Genomic DNA, 22484 nt, shown 5'->3' with positions numbered 1-22484 from the left:
AGGAAGCAAGGCCTTGTTTAGGATACCATATTTTACTTATTTTTTTTAAATGGGGAAAACCTTTATTATGGGACTTTCTTCAAGAGGGACACAAGCCAGCAGGTGGTCACAGCCTCACCTCCTGCAGGGTGCAGGGAAGCATGAAAGGAAGGAGGTACACCCAGGAACACCCATTCCACTCCTAGAGACCCAGACACACTCCCGGTGACTCAAGAGGGTAACAAGAGATGGAGAGTGGCCAGAGGGAGGACCTGTGGGATGGGGCAGGTGCAGAACCCCCACCCACTCAGAAATCTCTTGGATCTCATTTGTCTTCCTCTTCAAGGACGTCTGGAAGGTCATGTGCAAGGCTCTTCAAGGTGGCTTCTTGACTTGCCATGTACCACCAGGGTCCAGGGGAGCTTGGGAAGGGCTTCTTTCGGGACACTCTGCTGGTCACCTTTGGCAGATGGGCATGCACCGAACAAGCCAGACCAGGTGGGGGGATCGCTGTCTTCCAAGGTTGAGTGTACAGAGCAGCACCTTGAGACCTCAGGGGGATGGCTTCTAAACCACTGCTTAATCAGAAACCAATCCTGTACTTGTTGCTCCTCTAGGCCGAGGCGGGAGGCCAGGGCCACCAGGGTACTGTGAGATGGAAAGGGGTCCATCCAGTAGTGCTTCTTCAGCTCCTCCATCTGCTGCTTTGTGAGGATCAAAACAGTCCCACTCAAGTCCTCTGGGCCCAGCATATGGTGAATTCTTTCGATCTCATCCATGGCCTCCATTTCTTGTTTTCATCTCATCCCAGGCATCAATCCATATTTCCAACTCATACGCGGCAGCAATGTCTGCTTCTACCTCATCCCAGGCAGCGATCTCTCTTTCCATCTCTTCCAGGACAGCGACCTCTAATTCAATCTCTTCCATGGCTGCGAAGGCTCCATTCAGAGGAGTCCCATATTTTACTTATAGGAAGCACAACTTGGACAGCAGAGCTCTCTGGCAATTCCAGGTAGACCTTAATCTCCCCTTACCCCTGCTTGTGCTCTCACACAGACTTGGTGTTCTGGAGGCTAGGACCATTTTAGAGATGAAGCATGGGTGTTGTGATAGGATCTTGGCTTGACTCAAATAAGTTTTGGGGTCTGAGGTACTTGGCTCTGTGCTATCTATGGGATCAGAAAGGGCAGAGTTCCACTGTTTCAGATCCCGCAGGAGGCAGTCTGAGCTGGGCCACTGTGGGCTGTGTAGAAGGTGGCTCCCACTGCACTGTCGGGAAGGGTACTCAGGGATGGCTCCAGGTCCTCTCTTCTGGCCATCCTCACCCACTGACATTGACATTGATTCTGCCAGACCAGGAAAGAGAAAATTCAGTTCAGATTTCAAGGGGCTAAATCCCAGCTCTGGCATTTAGGTAATCTTGGGCAGGCAAACTTCCCTTTGGAGTCTCAGCTTGTTCATTTATCAAGGGGGTTGTCCAGGGCTATTCTGAAAGCTATTGTAAGAATGAATGGTAATGTGTGTAAGGTCAGGCACGGTGACCAAAAGGAGGCAGACTAAATGCTGCTGAACAAGGCTTTATTGAGATTCGCTCCTGGGCAAGACCCTCCAGTGGAACAGAGCGGGTCCAGAGAGAATCCACTCAGGCTCAGACGGATTGGAATTTTATTGGGCTTAGGGCAGGAAGGGAGGGCTTGGGACAGGAAAGGGAGGTTTTTAGAGTCCCTTGTCCTCCTGGGGTTGGTCAGGAGACCCTGATGATTGACAGGTGGTTATCAATGCTTGTCTGTCAGTGCCTGATGTGTTGTAATTTTGCGCGCGCAGGTTGCCTTAGCCACCTCAAACTAACCTAACAATGAATATAAAGGTTTGAAAAACCTAGCAGGGCCTCAGTTGTCATTATTAAGTATTGAGACTTTTACTCAGGACCATGAGATGATATGGCATCAAAGTTTCTCTCTCTACCCTGACAATGATCCTCCTGGGGCAGGGATGGCTCCCAGAGCACCATGTTCAGAGGCAGATGTGACTGAATCAGTAGCATATGATGCTGGGGACCAAAGCTCTCCTTGGTAGAGTCTGCAGACCTTGGGTGGTTTCCTTGTTGGGGAGTAAGGAGCACCAGAAAATGTCATGATGGGGAAAGGCTACTAAGATTTTAATACACAACTCACCCTGCCCTCCCTTGGCACTTTATTTGGTGTCCAGACTTCTAAATACTCTTGGCAAACTTCCCACTCTATTGTAGTTTTATACTAGACTTGCTCATAAAAGCCAAACATCTCATTTTTAAATCGTTCTACTTCCTGTAGATCCTTCCGTCTTTTTCTCATAACCCCAAAAAGGAGGGAGAGGGAAGTGTACCTCCGAGCCTTCTTCTTCTTCTTCTTCTTTTTTTTAATACAAACTTTGGTTTTATTGTTTTATTTTTATTTTTTTAAAGAGAGGAGAGAGAGAGAGAGAGAGAGAGAGAGAGAGAGAGAGAGAGGGAGGGAGGGAGGGAGGGAGGGAGGGAGGGAGGGAGGGAACTTTTGATGTTTATTTTTCAGTTTTTGGTGGACACAACATCTTTGTTTGTATGTGGTGCTGAGGATCGAACCTGGGCCGCACACATGCCAGGTGAGCGCGCTACCGCTTGAGCCACATCCCCAGCCCTTCTTCTTCTTTTTTTAAAAATATTTTTTTTAGTTGTATATGGACACAGTATCTTTATTTTTTATGTGGTGCTGAGGATTGAATACAATGGCTCACACATGTGAGGCAAGTGCTTTGCCACTGAGCTATACAGCCCCACTCCGAGCCTTTTTGACTCTCCTTGTTCTTATGGAGGAAGAGTGGGTCCTAAGTGTTCAGGCCCCCATTAGAGGCAAGCAATTCTACTTGAAGGAAAGGAGGTGGAGCGCTGTCCAGGCGTGGGAATGTGAGAGACAATGGAGAGTCCTGAAAGCCTATTTGAAGGAGCAGAGCTGGGAAAGTGAGTTGTTACCAAAGCAGGAAGAAACCATATTATGATTCCGAAGTGACGGACGTGACTTCCATCACACTCAGAGGCCTGCCGAGACAGTTTTATCTGATGGGACCATAACTCAGTGGAGCCCTCCCATGTGCCTCAACAAGCCCAGGCCAACTACCAGCACAACTCTTCCCCAGGGGAGAAAGCACAGCTGCCTTTCTAGAGCTAAGAGGGGGAGTCAAGCCCAAAGATGCTCCTCACCTCCAGCAGGTTGGTTCTTCTTCAGCACACTTGTTCTTTTTAGTAGACTAAGATGTTGTCACTGGGGTGCCCTTTCATTCATTCAACATTTTTGCTCATCATCAGCCGTGTATCAGATTCTATGCTGGATTCAGAGGGTACAGAAGTGAGAAGAAAGGGCACCTTTCTTCATAGGGATAACATTACAAAGGGGGGGGGGGTCACTGTGTGGCGACTGTTTAAGAGCAGCAAGGCTAAAGGCCCAGCAATGGGAGGAATTCAAAAAGGGGTGCGCCCAACTGGGCACAGTGGCACGTGTCTGTTATTCCAGCAACTCAGGAGACTGAAGCTCAAAGATCAGAAGTTCAAGGCCAGCCTCAGCTATTTGGTGAGGCCCTAAGCTGTTAGCATAATTGCAGCCATCTTCCTTTTCCCCACCCCCACTTTATGAATACTGTTCTTATTCCCAAGAAATAGAAAGTAGCCCAAGATAAAACCTACTGGCCTGGAGACATGCTGGTCTCTCCCTGTTCTCTCATTGAGAGATAGGAGACAACTTACCCGCCCTGAGATGGGGACGTACTGGTTTGCCTGTTCTCTCCTTGAGAAGATACAGGGACATGCCGGTTTCCCTGTTCCCCCTTTGAGAGATAGTAAAACTGCCTGTCTCTGTTCCCAAGAAACAAACTTGGCTTCCATAAGATCAGGAGATGCTTACTATTTCAGTCAAGACTAAACCCGCCCCTCACCTGCAGCCATGATTCTAGCTTATAAAAGGTAACATTCAAGGGGAGTTGCTGCTGCTGTCCCTCTCTTTTTGCAGAGCAGCCTTGTCAGGCTCCTGACAGTAAACCCGCCTCTTATCCCAGGTGTGTGTGTGTGTGTGTGTGTGAGAGAGAGAGAGTGATCAGTCCTGCACCACTTTTCTTTCATAAGCAACTAGCAAGATTGTCTCAAAATAAAAAATAAAAAGGGCTGAGGATATAGCTCAGTGGTAAAGAGCCCCTGGGTTCAATCCCCAGTTAAAAAAAAAAAAAAATGCAAGGATCAGTGAGTGAGCTGGGTGCAGGAGCATGCACCTATAATCTCAGCAACTCAAAGGGCTGGGGCAGGAGAATCACAAGTTCAAAACTAGCCACAGCAATTTGGTGAGGCCCTAAGAAACTTTGTGAGACTTTGTCTCAAAATAAAAAATACAATGTATTAGAAATGTAGCTCAGTGGTAGAGCACCCCTGGGCTCAATTCCAAATACCTAAATAAATAAAGACAGTTAGCTCATGTGTCTGGGGAGGTCTCACCCTTATCCTGAGTGAAGAGAGGTGGTCACACCATGTGTTATGATTTAGATATTAGGTGTTCTGCTAAAGCTCATGTGTGAAACAATGCAAGGAGGCTTAGACATGAAATAACTGGGTTATTTCAACCCAAGTAGTGACTTAATCCCTTGATAAGGATTAACTGAGTGGTTACTGAAGGAAGGCAAGGTGCAGTTGGAGGAGGTGGGTAATTGGAGGGCCTGCCTTTGGGGTATTTTTTTTTTTTAGTTGTAGATGGATACAATATTTGTATTTTATTTATTTACTTTTATGTGGTGCCTCACTTATGTGAGTAAGTGCTCTACCACTGAGCTATCACTCTAGCCCCTGGGGTATGTATCTTGTGAGCTGAGTTTAGCTCTCTCTGCTTCCTGGCACCATGTTCCCAGCTGCTTTCCTCTGCCACACTCTTCCTCCATGATGTTCTGCCTCATCTCAAGCCCCTAGGAATGGAACTGGCTGTCAATGGACTGAGACTTCAGAAATCATGAGCACCCAAAGAAACTTTACATTCTCTAATTGTTCTTGTCAGGATTTTTAGTCATAGCAACAAAAAAGCTGACTAAAACACCATGATCCAGGGCAAGAAAATCCAGACAAAGAATGGCTGAAAGAACTTTAGTATTTGGGACCCAGAAGTGAGCCCCAACATTAATATAAACAGAGAGTGGGTAAATAAGGATGGATGAAAGATGAGGCTGGAAGCTGGATGGGAGCCCAACCCCAACATGGCCAGCCTGTGAATTTAATCTCACTCCAACTGGAAGACTCAGGAATGTTTTCTTCAGAGGAGGAACATGATTTGACTTTTTTTTTTTTTTTAATAAGACCTCTCAGGCCACTGTTGGAGTAGAGGCAGGTGTATTTGGCAGCAGTGGAGGAGGTAAGAGTGGCCTGGCCTGAGATGTGTTTAGAGTAAGAACTCAGAGGACTTGCTAACAGTGTACATGTGATGGAAGGACAGAGCTGACTTCCAAATGAGAGGCCTGAGCACCTGGGTAGATGTCTTTAAGACCACATGAGCAGCAGGGGTGGGCAGACTCGGGGTGCTGCCTAAACCAGTGTGGGCCTAGATGGTTCTTGCTTGATACCCAGGGGTGGTAGGTGGTTGCATGCAGATGGAACTGATAGCCCACGACAGATCACATGGGGTGGGAAGTGTTGCATGCATCAGAAATGAGCCCATTGGGGTCATCAACATTCACAAGAGGATCCAAACAGACCAAGGAGAACCAGCTCATGAAGGAGGAAGACAATCAAGAGGTTAGTGGAATAGAAGCTTAGGTGAGGAATCTGTTTTTTTTTTTTTTTTAAAGGCCCAGGTCAGCCACCTCCAATACCACTGAGGGATCCAATGAAAAGAAGATAGGATAGGTCACTGGATTTTGCAAGACACAGAAGATGTGGTGAGAAAAGAACAGCCTCTATAGGAACAGGGATGACAAGACTGATGGGGAAGGTGATGCAGAAAGTGCAGAATAGAGAGGCAACAGCTACAAGGGGGTCTATCCTGAAGGAGAGCTTGCTTATTGCTAAGATGGGTGAAGAAGCCTACTGCATGCCCATGGGAATGGGCCAGTGGAAGGGGAGAAATTCACGACAGTAAAAACAAGGGATAGCTGTAGGAATGTGCAAGAAGCAGGAAGACCCAAAATACAAGCCCAGAGGTTCAGGGTGAGGCACACAAACCCCTCGAGTTTTGCCAAGGAAGACCTGACTACACGTCAGGAAGCCATCAGCCTGGGGGATATGGCGGGCAAGGGCAAGCCTGTCCCTCCTGATAGTTCAACTTTTAGTGGCAAGTATGAGGTCAAGGCAGAGGTGGAGAGGGAAATTGCGGGGAAAGAGCTGCAGCAAGACTGCTGATATGCATGGACTGCCTAGTCCAGATTGTGAGAGCAAAAATAAAAAGAGAAATCAGCTGCACAGTGGTGTCACTGCTTTCAGAACTCTTTGGTTGTTGGGTGCTGCTGGGTCCTCCATGGGTGCAGAGGGTGTTAAAGAGGTGATAAGGTTCAAGCAGAGGAGGAGTTTCTGACACTCCAGAAGGGTCTGCAGCCATTATGGTTTATATATCTCTATAATACAAACTGAATTCAAATTATTTTTTGCTTCAGTAGCCAAGAGCAGAAACACTTATCACTTAAACAAGAATTTATTTTCAGGACTATATTTTAACTATAGATTAAGATTTAATATAATTTAATGCACATATAAAGACAATTCTGAAGACTATCTGGATATGATAATGGCTGAGTTATATGGAGTAACTGAGGTCACACTCAGGCCTGAGCAGACAACAATTTGCTCATGCCTGAGAAATAAGATTTTTCTCTTTCACTCATCACTTCAAAATGCAGTGGCCTCCTGCAGAAGTTGCACTCTGCTGAAGAATGTGGCTTCAGTTCCAACCCCACTCGCTTCCATGTGGCAAGCAGATTCTCTGTGAGGAGAAATAATTTTTAAATATTATAGAGAGTATCTGTCCAAGAGAAATGAAGACATACCCACACAAAAACTTGTACATGAACATTCACAGCAGCATTATTCAAAAACGGTCAACTGGGGCTGGGGTTGTGGCTCAGGGGTAGAGCGCTCATTTAGCACGTGTGAGGCCCTGGGTTGGATCCACAGCACCATATAAAAATAAATAAATAAAATAATGATATTGTGTCCAACTACAACTAAAATTATATATATATATATATATATATTTTAAAAGTCAACTGATGGAAAAACAAAATGTGAAAGTGGAGCCAGGCATGGTGGTGCACACATGTAATGTCAACAACTTTGGAGGCTGAGGCAGGAGGATTAGAAGTTCTAAGTCAGCGTGGACAACTTATCAAGACCCTGTCTTAATATAAAATAAAAATTAAAAATAAAGGGTTGGGGATGTAGCTCAGTGGTAGAGCACTTGTCTAACATATGTGAGGCCTTGGGTTGAATTTCTAGTACTGGGGAGAAAGAAAAAGAAAAGAAAGAAATGTAGTGCTGATCAATGCTATAACATCGATGAACCTTGAAAACATTGTGCTGTGAAGAGTTCTGGCATCAAGCACCACATACCATATGGTTCTACTTACATGAAATGTCTAGAATAGGCAAATCCAGACAGAAAGTAGATCAGTGGTGGACAGGACCTGGCAAAGGGAAGTGATTGCTAATGGATATGGGGTTTTTCTCTCTGGAGTGGTGAAAATGTTCTTGAGTCAGAGGTGATGGATGCACAACAATGCAAATGAGACTAAAACCCACTGAGCTGTATAGTTTATTTGTTTGTTTAATGGACACAATACCTTTATTCTGTTTATTTATTTTTATGTGGTGCTGGCGATCAAACCCAGTGCCTCACATGTGCTAGGAAGTGGTCTACCACTGAGCTACAACCCCAGCCCAGAACTGTATAGGTGAATTTTATGGCATGTGAATTATATCTCAAAAAAGCTACTGTAACAATTTTTAAAAAGAGTTGGGCCTTATTTCCCAAGCCTTCAGGTCAGAAGTTGCTCTATCACCATACTTGAGCATTTTGGGAGTTGGGGGCATGGTTCAGTAGTAAAGTGTGTGCTTAGCATGCACAAGGCACTAGGTACAATCCCTGACACCTACAACCAAAAACAAAACAAAGTAAAAAAGCTGAGCTTTTTATTTTTCCTCCAGTACTAGGGATTGAGCCCAGGGCTTCATACTTGTTAGGTAAGTACTCTAACACTAAGCTAAATTCCCAGTCCTTTTAAATTTTTCTTTTGAGACAGGATCTCACTAAAGTTGCCCAGGCTGTCCTATACTTGTGCTCCTCCTGCCTCACCCATCCAAGTAGCTGCAATTATAGACCTGTGAAAACAGCACTTCTAACAGAACAGAGTCTGTCTAAAGTCTCCCATCTTGGGAAGGCCCAGGAGTAATACCCTTTTGAGGCAATGGCAATCTGTGGCAGTCTCTGCCTTTGGGTTGGACACAGGGGCTAGGGAGCAGCAGTATTGAGCTGTATAAAATGTTGAGAAAATTTTTTTTTTTTTTTACCAGAAGGGGTAAGGTGTAGGGTTGGTTCAAGACCACATGTGGAGAGCATGTAAGCTAGACTCTGGGGTCCAAGGGCAGATCCATGCCTTTAGAGACCTCTCCTCCCCAGTGACAGCCATTGATGTACCCTTAAGCAGGCAGTCCTAAGAATATACAGAGTGGACTTACAGGCTCCCTCAGAATTTCCAGAAGGACACTGCATGCTCTTAAAGTTGAGTCAAACAATTAAATGACTTTTAGAGTCTTATACCATCTGAGAGCATTCTTTTTTAAAAATTTGTTCTAATTAGTTATACATAACAATAGAACGCAATTTGACACATCATACATAAATAGAGTACAATTTCTCATTTGTCTGGTTGTACATGATGTAGAGTTACATGGGTCATGTAATCATATATACACACAGGGTAATAATGTCTGATTCATTCTACTATCATTCCTACCCCATGTCCCCTCCCCTCCCTTCACTCCCCAATCTGAGTGCATTCTTAATTACATGAAACATGAAGAAACAAATCTGCCTGCCTCTGAAAGGCTTCAGTGATAAACACTGCACAGACAGACACAAGGTTTCAGGGAGGCTCCACTAATTCTGCAGATACTCACCAAGGAAGTAGTTCATCATCTGTGGCGTGTGGTGAGGAGTGGGAGCAATCCGTAGGAGCTCCTCCCCGCGTGGCACTGTGGGGTAATTGATGGCTTGGACATAGATGTTATGTCGGCTCATCATTTCATCACAGACTTCTGTGTTTTTAGCAGCATCAGCAACCTAAGTTCCAAGAAAGCATAAAGTAGGGTCAGAATAGGACTGGCTATCTCTTAGAGAAGACAACCACAGAGTGCCTGTGAGGTTCAGGCTTAAGGTCATACTGTGGTAGTATGTACAAGCTTGGTGGAGAGGGACAACTGCCCAAACACCTATCTATCTATCTATTTATTTATTTTCAGTACTGGGGATTGAACCAGGGTCACTGAGTCACATTTCTAGCCCTTTATGAGACAGGGTCTTGCTAAATTGCCCAGGCTGGCCCCCAGCTTTCTTTTTTTGGGGGGGCGGGTGGGTACAGAGGATTGAACTCAGGAGCACTCGCCACTGAGCCACATCCCCAGCCCTATTTTGTATTTTATTTAGAGACAGCCTCTCACTGAGTTGCTTAGTGCCTCGCCATTGCTGAGGCTAGCTTTGAACTCACAATCCTCCTGCCTCAGCCTCCCAAGCTGCTGGGATTACAGGTGTGTGCAACCCCGCCTGGCTGGCCTCAAGCTTTTAATCCTCTTGCCTCAGCCTCCTGAAGTACTGGGATTACAGGTGGGCCACCCTGCTTGGTCCAACACCTACAATTTAAAGAAGCTGATTCAGGGACAACTAGAGAACCTAAGCACATAAGCAGTAAACCTCACAAGGCTCCCCTCCCAGGCCTCACATGGGGAAGCCAGCACTTTTCTTTTTCTTTAATATTTTTTCTTTCGTTGTAGATGGACACAATACCTTTTATTTTATTTGTTTATTTATATGTGGTGCCAGGGATCCAATCCAGGGCCTCACACATGCTAGGCAAGCGCTCTACCACTGAGCCACAATCCCAGCCCAAGCCAGTGTTTTTCAAACCAGCTAGTCTTCATTCCCAGGATGTATAAACCTGCTTATTTTACACAACTATGTTCTCTATAGGCTTCTGCAGCTTTCCAGATATGAGCTGTGTTTACCCTATTAAGTTCAGTGATCTGGAGAGGGAAGCTCTGCTTCAGCCTGCTGGGTCGAAAGGCTGGCTTCATTCTCAGTGTAAGGCAGCCAAAGGCAGATATATTACAGTGGGCCACTAGCTGCAACCCTTAGCCTCAGAAGTCACCCTGCCTAAGACCAATTTCAGGAAGAGGAAACCAGAACATCCGCATATCATGTATGGAGGTGCAGCCCCCAAGGTTTCCAATCACAGTCAGGCCATTACCCGCACAGGGATGATGTGACTGGGGCAGTGGACGACCGGAAGGCCAGCATCCATTAGCATCTGCCTCATGAGTTTAACATTGCGCTGGTGCTGGCGGCGAAGGGCCCGACCCTCTGCACTTTTCAGGATTCGCACAGACTCCAGGGCTCCAGCTAGCAGCATGGGTGGCAGGGAAGTAGTGAAGATGAAGCCAGCCGCATAGGACCGTACGGTGTCTATCAGAGAACTGGTGCTTGCAATATACCCACCAACGCAGCCAAAGGCTTTGCCTAGGAAGAGAGAGTCTCATTATATCAGCAACAGCTTCAAAATGTACACAGCAAAGTGTTGCAGAGCCTCAACACATTTACTTTTCTCCTTATCTTCTTTCTTTGAATCTAGACTGACAGAAGTAAAGGGATGTCCACTCATGTTTATGAGAGAACAACTGAAAAAGATTATGTAAGAATCCTGTCCAAAGTCACATGGCAAAGCTCAGAAAGCCGGTCTCCAGAGCAGGCTGGGAGCCTTGTGACTGGTCCCAGTGTGCCCAGGGATCAGGAAGCTGCCTCTCCTCCCACCCTTTTATTCTCACCTGCTTCTCCCACTCAGGCTTCCTACTCTGCAAGCCAGCAAAGCTCCATTTCTCCTCTTCTGCACTCCATGCTCTCTGGAATGGGATTTGAGTTGCAGTGCTCACAGCACCCTGTAAGCATTACCCTGCAACATCATTACCCAGCTAAGGCATTAGCTGTTATGGTGTGACCCCTGTTGCTTCCCACTTAAGCAAACAAAACTCTGAACAATTAGAATTTGCCAGATGAATACAAAAACTCAGAACCTGTTAGGTCTGATTGAGGGCCAGACTTGTTTTTCAATTCTCAAGTCCTTTACATAACATGGATCTCAAGTTTCAGGATTAGGACTCCAGAAGAATTCTCAGAGATCTTAACATGATGTTCTGCAATTAACATTTCTTGCTGAACCACAGGAGGGAGGGCTGGGAGGGTTTAAACTCCTAGAGTGGAAAATTTCTCCCTCCAGGTTTTGCCATCTCTCAATAATCAAACCTTCAAAAACACTATGTCCTAAGAATGCATTAAAAGGAAAGAATAGACGGAATTGAGCCAGGTGAGCAAGCCTCTTTCCCCTGGAAGGGCTCCCCTGAGAGCCCCAAGTTCTCTGAGCCTGCAGGAAGCTCTCAGACCTCTTGACAGGGCTGAAGGACACTCTTTGTTGCCTGCCCATCCTTTACTAAGTGTAGGCTTTAACTTGGCACTTTGCCTGACTGATACATGTGTTTCCAACTGCCTTGCCAACTACTGAAGGCTTAAAAACACCCTCAAATGTATACAACCTACATTTTTATCTCTTTAGGCTTCTTACAAGCAAAGGCAAGCTTTGCACGCTCTCACACCATCTTCTCGCCTGATCCCAGTTAGTCAAGCCAGTCCTTGGCACTGTTAAGATAATGTAATTTTAGTGCAGATGACAGAACATACAAAGTACACATACCAAGTGTTCCAGAAATGATGTCCATTTTTGGCATGACTCCATCCCGATCACCAATCCCTCCACCTCGAGCCCCATACAGCCCCACTGCATGGACCTCATCCACAAAGGTGATTGCTCCAAACTCATGGGCTACATCACATAGCTCTTCCAGTGGGCACACTGCCCCTGAGGAAAGATCAGAGACCACTCTAAAGAGCTTGACATTTCAGAAATTTCCGTTTTGTTTAGAGTCAGAACTGAGTAACTTACATTCTCAGATTTTTTTTTAAGTTGCAAATGAACCCAATATTTCATTTTATTTATTTTATTTTTATGTGGTGCTAAGGATCAAACTCAGTGCCTCACATGTGCTAGGCAAGCACTCTACCACTGAGCTATAACCCCAACCCTCAGATACCATTTTTAATTTGGGGAAGAAAATGAACTTCTTCCTATTTGTAATTTACCTTGGGGTTTTAGAGCTTGATAAAAACCAGAGTAGAAAATATACATTCACCTAAATCTATACAATGTCCACCAATTCTGTAATCTCAACAGAGAGTGAAAGGAGAATAAATGCAATGCAAAAGGTACCTTTTTTTTGGTTTTGGAGATCACATCTAAGACCCTGTGCATACTAAGCACACACTCTAAAAACTAGCTCTAAAGAATTCAGCCTCAGTTTTTCATCTTAAGTTTTAGATTAGCCTCAATTTAAACTTACCATCCATTGAATGAACAGTTTCAAATGCAACAATCTTAGGGATTGAGGGGTCAGATCTTTGCAGCAGTTCTCTAAGATGGCTGACGTCATTGTGGCGGAAGATATACTTTGGCACCCGGCTGTTCCGAATCCCTTGGATCATGGAGGCATGGTTCCCAGAATCAGAGTATATCTCACAACCTACCATGAAAACAAAAAAAATGCTGTTTATTGCCATCTGCATCAAAGACAAATTATTTCCTAGACAGAGAACCACAGACTTTTCCTGAAAATCACTTTAAATGCTCATTAGGAAAAAAAAAAGTGCCATTTTTTTTTTCCTGATATAATACTACTGTTTCTTTCTTTGTGTATGTATGTGGGCAAGGGGTGGCAGTTGGGGACCGAACCCAGAGGTGCTCTACCACTGAGCTACATCTCCAGTCCTTTTTATTTTTTATTTGGATACAGGGTCTCACTAAATTGCTGAGGCTGGCCTCAAACTTACAATCCTCCTGACATGGCTCCTCTTAGGTAGCTGGGATTACAAGAGTGTGTTACCACGCTTGGCTAGTGCTTCTTTGAGAAGGTCCAGAGGTATAGAATACTCTTGTTGTGAGTAATTAATATGTTTTTAAATCTGTGTGCCTCACTCCAAACTCAATCAACAGATAACTAAAAATTAAGAGATTCTCCCAAAGGAACTTCTTAGAATACAAAGCACATCTGAGATGGTTAGCTTAAGGACATGACCTTTCATTAATCTTCATTGGTATCAAGTTTCTCACTCAAGAGTACCCCCTTCCTTACCTGGCATCATCTTAGCCAGAGTGAAGAGGGTTGAGTCATTGGCCACAAAACATGAGGAAAACAAGAGTGCTGCATCTTTCCCATGGAGGTCAGCCAGCTCCCGTTCCAGATCCACATGGAATTTACTAGTTCCAGAAATATTCCTAGTACCGCCTGCCCCAGCACCATGTTGTTTCAAAGTCTCCCTATTTAAAAGAAAATAATAATAATAAAGCTCATTGTTCTTTTTTTGTAATTTATTTTTTTTAAGAGAGAGAGGAGAGAGAGAGAGAGAGAGAGAGAGAGAGAGAGAGAGAGAGAATTTTTAATATTTATTTTTAGTTCTCGGCGGACACAACATCTTTGTTGGTATGTGGTGCTGAGGATCGAACCCGGGCCGCACGCATGCGAGGCGAGCACGCTACCGCTTGAGCCACATCCCCAGCCCTTGTAATTTATTTTTATGTGGAGCTGAAGATTGAATCCAGTGCCTCACAAGTGCTAGACAAGTGCTCTACCACGGAGCTACAACCCCAGTTCCTAAGCTCATAGTTCTAAATACTATGTAAATAGTCCTCTTTCCAGGATTCAGAAGACAGAAACTTGTGTTGATCTAGAAACTCCCCCTCACTGTGAAATCTTTGGGATGGAAGGTTCAAGTGACTTCATCTTCAGATAAGTAGGGAAGGTATCTCACTGGAATGATGGATATTTCTATGGATCATCAAGTACAGTGTTCATGTACCAGTAACTTAATACTTAGTATTAGCTAAGTTAATTTATATTAAGGTCTCCTTCCTCTAAGAAATACTATATTTAATAATACTATATTTAAAAAAAGAAAGCAAACTCTAGAGGGACTATAAACCAGTCATATTATATCAAGATATACATTTACTGCTGAACCTTGGGTGGGAGAGATATGCTCTTTAGCAAACCTTCTCTTTTTTTTTTTTTTTGCTTGTGTTTTTGGTTGTACTAGGGATTGAACCCAGGGCCTGGCACATGCCAAGCCAAGCACTCTACCACAAAACTCTATCCCCAGCCCTTTATAAAGCCTCTTGAAGAATTTGGCCAGCAACTCTCTCAAGCATCTCTAGCCATGGCAATCCTCCTGAAGGACATGAATGATGGAATCTATCATTCTTCTTAAGTAGCTTTTCCTCTAGTGCAGCTACATTTATATTTCTCCACCTGTGGCCACAATCAAGGATGTTTCTGTAAAAGCAATGCTGTTTGGTGTTAAAAGCATACTCGCTTGTGGAATGGTAGGAAGTGAACTAATGTACATAGTTAATGAGCCAGTAAGTTTAAACCCTCATATGCTATGAAGCTCTACCACTACCTGCAAATTATTTCTCTAAAAGTAACCTGTAGGTATTTTTGAAGACTAAGAATAATATTTTGCTATGGCACACTTCCAGTTGCTGAACATCCTCCCTACAAAAGATCCAACCTATAAAATTTTTCAATGTCTTGCCAAATAATGACAGCAGCATTTGAAAGCTGAGGGCTACTTACACAACTGCCCCACACACCCGTGGGTGACGACTCATCCCTAGGTAGTCATTACTGCACCAGACCGACACCTGCTTTTTGGTAATGAGGGAATCCGAATAGTCATCTGCCATGGGGAAGATGTGTGCTTTCCGGTTAACAGTTTTAAAAACTCGGTAGGTGTGGTCACTTTTTTTCTCATCAATTTTCTTCTCAAAGAAACGATCATATTGAAAAGTAGAAACAGCTAAAAAACAAACAAAAGACAGTAGAGTCTGATGATTCAGAAGCATATCTGTGTTTGGGGGAAGGTAAGTCCTGAGTTCAAATCCCAGAATAGCCATTTTATAGCAGGGAGGTTCTGGGCAAGTTACTTCATGTCCTCATCTTGTGAGGGGTAAACAAGACTTATGTGTATGAAGTGTTTGGCCCAGTCCCCAGTAGGTAGGTGATGAGTATTAAAAGAGAGAAGGTGAGCTACCAACAGCACTTAGTAGTCACCAATAATCACCAAGACTGAGTATCTACTCACTCAAGCAAGGATCATGGCTTTTAATCCTTAACTCGCCATTCAATTTTATTCTAATCTGAGGTACATTTAAGTTGCAAATTCTTTCCTGCATCAGGCAAATGACAATGAGACTTACATTTTGGCAAGTTATCTTGAAGAAGGTGAGACACTCTTTCCGGCCTTTGCTTTCGCATGATATCCTGGAAGTTCTTAAGCAATTCACTTGGATCCTCTCCATCAGTCTTCACATTGATCACATTGGGGTTCACTGAGGTTTGGGCAACCTCTATAACACAAGAACAAGAGGCAAATGGGATCAACATTTGATTTCAAGTTCACAATACTTTCCAGACACACCATCAAAAATAGCTTACTGTAAGGCTCAGTGGTGCACACCTGTAAACCCAGTGGCTAAGGAGGCTGAGGCAGGAGGATCATGAGTTCAAAGCCAGCCTCAGCAACTTGGTAAGGCATTTAGCAACTCAGTGAGACCCTGTCTCTAAATAAAATTTAAAAAGGGCTGGGGATGTGGCTCAGTGGTTATGCACCCCTGGGTTCAATCCTCAGTACTTTAAAAAAAAAAAAAAAGGGCTTACTGCTGGGTGTGGTGGCACACACACATCTGTAATCCCAGTGACTCAAGGGAATGAGGCAGGTGAATAGTGGATTGCAAATTTGAGACCAATTTCCACATGAGAAAAGGACTGGGGATGTACCTCAATGGTAAAGAGTCCCTGAGTTCAATCTCCAGTGCCCCCCTTAAAAAAAAAAAAAAAAAAAAGATGGCTACTGCTTAGTTCACAAAAAAGCGGATCACAACCAAAGTTAGTTGTAATAGTTGTAACTGAGTATATAACGCAGATCTCTTCTTCTAGTTTATGTATTGTAATAGCTGACTTTTGGTGCTATTTTGTTTTCAAAGCTACTAGCCTGCTTTAATAAACATTAAAGTCCAAAGCTTTCTTGCTGATGGTCATGCCTTTTCCACTCCACCCATTCCACTGCCCACCCCAATCTCTATATAGTTCACAGAAAAGAATTTTGGCCATATGCACAATTGCTGTCAGTGAGGTTTTCAGGGGGCTGTGGATACTCAGCTGGAATTAAGGTTGCCACTCAATGACCATCTGTAGGACACAGAGATCAGGAGTCCTAGGATAAGCATTCCCCTATTTGTTTTCTATCTTTTATCCTACCAAATGACTACAGAGGGAAAAACTAAAGGGACAAAGGACAGTTGATAGTAGCTAAAGATTGCAGGTTATTTTAAGAAATCAAGCAGTTATTGTAAAGATAGCCACATCCTACACATTACTCACTAGAAAGTCCCACATTTTGCAACACAGTCCTCTATCTTAAGGACCTTCCTCCTTTGTCCTAAAAGGGGAAGGTGTTTACACAAATGTCACGCTAATAACAGCTCACACACAAATCTGTCTCAGGAGTCAAAGGACCTTTGCACTCTTCCTCATGGTTTGCATCTCCTCTGTTACCTTTCCTCACGGCATGCATTTCCTGCACATCCTCCTGAAGCTCCAGACTGGCTTTGCAGAAGACGTTGCTGCCCGTCTGGCTCATTTGTGCTGCCAGGAAAGGGCATTTGCTTGCAGTGCCCTGGCTCATGGCAGGTGAGTGGTGTCCAGACGGAAGCTGTGTGCCATTTGGAGTCTGCTGGGATCTGTCAGGAGCCTGCTGGACCTTGGCTTTGGCAGTTTTGTCTTCTGAGAGAGAAAATGGAAAAAGTGAGGCATTGAATCTGCTTATACAGTACACAAGATTTTTTCTCTTTATTGCCTCAAAGATAAACTTTACAATTAACTCTACTTTAAAAGCCAGACACAAGCTTATTTTTATTAGGTTCTGCTAATATCTCTATTTTCCCATCTTCCCCACTGAAAATAATGCTTCTTGAAGGGTTCACTGGCATATTCCAGTTATCTCTTGAACTATAGTATTTCTCCCTATAAATCCAAAAAGTACCATTTTTCCAGAGTTCTTGATTTGTATAACTGCCAGTAATTTCTATCCTATATCCACTTAATGCATTTCAGGACAGGAACATACTCTAAGGTAAATGAAAGTATTCATATAATTTTTTTCTCTAATATTTTCTAAATATATTCTTGATAAAGAAGCTTGTGGTTGCTTAACATAATTACTGATGTTCTTCTAAACAAAAGAAATAGGATTGTTGTCAAACAGAGTTCAAACTATTAGTATGCTAAGAAAAAAAAAAAAAACATGGGCAAATCACACTCACATACCTCACCTACTTTTTCATTTAAATCCATCAAAGGATGCTGCTGACTTAACACAGCTCACTGATAATTATGCTTCTGGTTACAATGACTTCCCTTCCCCCTTGAAATATTAATTCACCTTCCTTCTAAAAAAGTCTGTCTTTATCATTTTGGAATACTCATGTGAGAGTCACTGGCTAAGCTTTCCTATAACTTGGATAAGGTGTCTCACTACAGTTCTCATTAACTTTTTCTAAAAAGAAAATTCAGTTATTTTTATTCATTATAAAATCAATACATATTCATTACAGAAAGTCTAGGGAAAGGAAAACAAAGAGCCTTAGGATTCAAAACATCATTACTGCAAACATTATGCAAACAAGCAACTCCTGAAAACAAATCCTACAATGGATTAAATTCTTCCCTCTTAAAGAAAAGAACATTCATTTCTTATTGGTCCACACCTAGAGAACACACCTAAGAAAAGCTGTTAGGTGAAATGTTCTCTAGGATTAAGTGCAATCTGAAAAGCTTCCTCCTCTCCTGGCAGAACCAGACCAAGACCAAGACCAAATTCAACTCTGGCCTCTATTAATAACAAAACAAATCATTTACAAAACAGATCCACATATTTTAAAAAAAAATCATTAACAGAGACTGTAGGCTTCCACTTATATGAGGTACCCAGAGCAATCAAATTGACAGAAAGTAGAATGATGGTTGCCAGGGTCTGGGGGTAGAGGAATGGGAGTTAATGTTTAACAGGTACAGAGTTTTAGTTTGGCAAGATGAAGAAAGTTCTAAAGATGGATGGTGGTGGTGGTTGCACAACAATATGAATATACTGAACACCACTGGACTGTACACTTAAAGTTGTTAAAATGATAAACTTTACGTAAAGTGCATTTTGCCATAATAAAAGAAAATAAAAAGAGGAAAAAAAAAATCACTACTTTAAAAGCCAAAGGCCAAACCCCAAACATTTATTGAGAGAAAGGCTGAAGTGGAACATTCCAACTGAATATTTACATGAGGCACTAGGGAAACACTAAAATCTCACAGACACTGACATGTAATCCAGAAACCTATCACATGGAACACTGGTCACTATTTCACCTTTAAAGCCAGGAACATTAAAAGTGCCTACCTGTGGGATTAGGGCAACAATTATATGAGATAATCCATACGCAGAGCTGAGCCTCACATTGAGAGAGCCCTCACTGAGGACTAGGACTGCTTCTAGTCTAGCAATGAGAGCAAACATGCCCACCTGCTCCTTCATTGCCTATGATACTTACTCTCACTGGCTGGAGGGGTTTCTTTGATCTGTTGGCAGTGTACTGCTGAAGTGGATACAGCCCGAGGGACTGGCTTGGACCCAACTTCCATCATCTTGGGGCAGTTTTGAGCATAAAACAACAGAGATTTTCCTGCCTTTTGCAGAAAGGCCTGAGGGACTCGAGATAAGAATGGGCATCGGCGAACAACAGTTTCCATGTCTGGCAAGTATACTGGCTCCTGTAGAAAGATTGATGATGAGTGACATCAACGCTTGTTAATAAGCAGGCAATAAAAAAAAATAAGAGGCAATACTGGGTTCAGGTGTCACCTGTAGTTTGCCAAGAGTACCCTGGGATACTAACACATCTCACTCAAAAATATCCAAGGACAGCACTGACATAGGACTCAACAAAGAAGTGGTGACCACATCTACCCAGTTCAACAACTTCTTAATTTTCCAGCTCTACAGAAAAGCACCTGCAAATTAACTTGAGCAAATAGAGTAAAAAGGACAATTAATAATCAAGGGGGTGGAAAAATAAAGGGACAAGTTAGAAACAGGTTTGGGAGGCCAGAGCTCCTTGAAGGAGATGCACAGTGAAGATAAGACACCTTAGCTCACACCCAGGTGAAGTGAAGCTAAGAAAGAAGCCACTGTCATCCACTGAGACAGGTAGGACTCTGCGATCCTGACTTTCTCCTGATTCCCATGTCCCCTAACCCGAGGAAGGAGTTCAGCGGAGCCCTGGGTCCCTGAAGCAATAATTTCCTGGAGATCCTGCCGCCTGAGCTGGGAGAACTGAGGAGAAAGGGGGCATAGAGAAAGGCTGGAGAATGAAGGGAAGCGCGCTGGGGCTGACTGGACAGAAACTGGGGCGATAAAATCGTGGGACTTGGGTCTGGTGTGAGGAGGTGGTCCTGGGGAGTGAGGTCAAAGGTTACCCGGGGACAAGAATAACGGGAAGGGTATTAGAAGGGAATTCGAAAGCGGCCAAAGGCGGAATGTCGCGAGGGGAGCCGAAAGGGAACGCTGAGGCGGCTGAACAGGCAAAAGATCTGGGGGATGAACGCTGACCCAGAGCGGCGGGTGACTGGGACGATGGGGGAGGGGGTCTAGGGGCCGGGGGAGCGGGGTCCGGGCTGGCAGGACTCGCGGCAGCTCCCTGCGGCCGGCGCCGAATCCGAGCGCGGACCCTCACCTGCGCTGAACCCTCGACGGCGACGGCGGCAGGCACTCAAGCGGAGAAGTCCAAACGAACCGTTGTCCTTGTCCGCGAGCAACCAGAGGCCGCGACCGCTGTCGCCCTAATATACGGCGGGACTGACTGCTGCGCATGCGCCCCGGGCGCGGCCTTTCTCCGCGCAGGCGCGCTGCATCGCGCCCGGGTAGTCGGTGGATCTGAATGGGCAGGCCCTGCCGCTGGGTTCCAGCTTCCGTCTGGTTACCCTGTACCTGAGAACCCAAAGCTGCTACTGTGGGGCATAGAAAGGCAAAGGCGGAGGCGAAGTGCCACTAGGTCCAACTGGGGGGCCCTATTTAGTAAAAACGGATTTCTTAGCCGGGCGTGATGGCTCATGCGTGTAATCCCAGCAACTCCGGATGTCAGGGCAGGAGGATTGCAAGTTCGAGGCCAGTCTGAGCAATTTAGAGAGATCCTGTCTCAAAATTAAACAAAAACAAACAAACAAACAACAACAAAAAACCTGGGGGGCTGGGGATGTGGCACAACCGGTAGCGCGCTTTGCCTGGCATGCATGCGGCCCGGTTCGATCCTCAGCACCACATACAAAGATGTTGTGTCCGCCGAAAACTAAAAAATAAATATTAAATTCTCTCTCCCTCTCCCTCTCCCCCTCCTTCCCCCTCCCCTTCCCCTCCCCTCCCCCTCCCCCTCCCCTCCCCTCCCCTCCCCCTCCCCTCCCCCTCCCCCTCCCCCTCTCCCTTAAAAAAAAAAAGAAAGAAAGAAACAACCTGGGGATGTAGATCAGTGGTAAAGTGTCCCCAAGGTTCAATCATCAGTACAAAAACAAAACAAAACAAAAAAACATGGAAGGGTTTCTGAGACTGGATCTTAAGCTGAACCCGCACCGCTGGGGACTTGTTTTAGTGACAGCGAGAGAGGACTTCCCAGAGGAAGTGCTTCTGAACCGTCCAAGGATGGAGTGGTCTTGGTGGGGGTTCAAGGGGCTGCAGCAAATTGAAGAGTAAGAAGCAGAATCAGAATGGTACTTTCTGGTCAAAGATGATGAGAGGATGCCGAGTAGGTTACAGAGGAACATGGCTGGATTCAACCCTCACTTCATAGTCTGGAGCACCCAGGTGATGGAGAGAGCTGCACAGGGTATGACATGCGGTTAGAGGTTAACACATTATTTGTTATTATTTTTATTTTCCATTGATTGTTGTCCAAAGTCCTTGCTGGCCATCCTGGGTACCAGCTGGATGGTTTAGGATTCCATCCCAGAGTTCAGAGCTGGGCCATACCTCAAAAGGAGGCTTCCCAAGACCAAACCTCTCAGGAACACCGGCTTAACCTTATTGCTTCACACCCTTCCCAGCTTGGGCTAGGCTGGGCCTGTGCCAAGCTCAGAGCTGTCCTCCTCCACTTGGGGAAAGGACCATTCAGGTTGCACCTTCCCCAGCTAAGCATTAATAACAAGGACAAAGTTCAGAGTGATGACGACCAAGGTGTGTCCAGGTACTTCCCAATTCCCTCCCTCTAAGCCCCAGCCAGCCACAAGGCTGGCAAGATGAGTTTCCGTCAGCAGAGGAGCACCAGAGTGGCACAGGGACCAATCCATAATGAGGGCTCTGATCAGGGAGTCCAAGACCCTGCTCGGGGCTCCATTCTGCTAAGGGAGTCCTAGGCAGTACCCATCAACCAGAGAGAAAGATCAACCCTTGGACTCAAACACAGGGTAGCTAGTGTTGGGTTCTTTACTCTTCTCTGAGCCTCATTTTCCTTATCTGGGCAACAGGTCTCCTGTTCTGGTTGCCCCTCAGGGCTGTTTGGGTAATCAGTGGCAAAGCAGAAGCTGAAAGAACTGAACATTGGAGCAACACATGATTTCCAAAATCAGCTCTGAATCTTACATGATTGTGACCGTGGGCAGGCCACACAGCCTCACTCAGGCTAGGTTTCCTCATTTGTAACGCTCTCCCAGCCCTACCACTTGTGGTTGGCAGGAGGGCTAGGTGAAGTCATAGATTGCACAGCCTTATTGTTTAAACCAACAGACTCCAGCCCTTTGGGAGTTTCCTGTTTAATAGAAAGGGTGGGAAACAGGCAGACTCATAAGGAAAGTGAAATAGAATGTTGTAAACAATTCCAGATGGAGGAGGCTATTACTTCAACAAGAAGGAGGGGGATCCCAGCTACCAGGAAGTCATCCAGAAGAGAAGTAGGTGCTGGCTGGAAGGGTGGATCCACAGAGCACTGAGAGACTGCTGGGTGAAGCCTGGAGTAGGAAAAGCCCAGGCCTATGGGAATAGGGGATGTGAGTCAGCCTGATAGTTGTT

At 44.8% G+C, this 22484-nt stretch overlaps 1 protein-coding gene across 1 annotated transcript; it reads right to left on the bottom strand.

Moving 5' to 3' along the window:
* Positions 1 to 6628: 6628 nt before the first annotated feature.
* On the bottom strand, positions 6629 to 20302 carry ALAS1 (5'-aminolevulinate synthase 1). The gene is made up of 11 exons (XM_081301353.1): positions 20164 to 20302; positions 18982 to 19201; positions 16937 to 17164; positions 15580 to 15729; positions 14957 to 15179; positions 13457 to 13641; positions 12668 to 12847; positions 11965 to 12129; positions 10471 to 10739; positions 9128 to 9290; positions 6629 to 6935 (listed from the first exon to the last, which is right to left on the bottom strand). Exons 2-11 carry the CDS (start codon positions 19178 to 19180, stop codon positions 6775 to 6777), a joined length of 1923 nt encoding a protein of 640 aa, XP_081157479.1. The 5' UTR covers positions 19181 to 19201; positions 20164 to 20302; the 3' UTR covers positions 6629 to 6774.
* Between the last annotated feature and the right edge of the window lie 2182 nt (positions 20303 to 22484).

Source organism: Spermophilus citellus, assembly GCF_964194105.1.
Source record: "Spermophilus citellus genome assembly, chromosome: 7".
Lineage (NCBI taxonomy): Eukaryota > Metazoa > Chordata > Mammalia > Rodentia > Sciuridae > Spermophilus > Spermophilus citellus.
The sequence above is the reverse complement of the archived record's forward strand: the minus strand, read 5'-3'. Positions and strand labels throughout refer to the sequence as shown.

Bases quoted from the DNA above. Each gene is read 5' to 3' on its own strand.
- ALAS1 (XM_081301353.1), bottom strand. From the start codon at position 19,180: ATGGAAACTGTTGTTCGCCGATGCCCATTCTTATCTCGAGTCCCTCAG. The intron at 17,165-18,981 runs GTAAGTATCATA...TTTCTCTCTCAG, and splicing joins AACCCCTCCAGCCAGTGAGA to AAGACAAAACTGCCAAAGCC. The intron at 15,180-15,579 runs GTAAGTCTCATT...TTTGTTTTTTAG, and splicing joins TCAAGATAACTTGCCAAAAT to CTGTTTCTACTTTTCAATAT.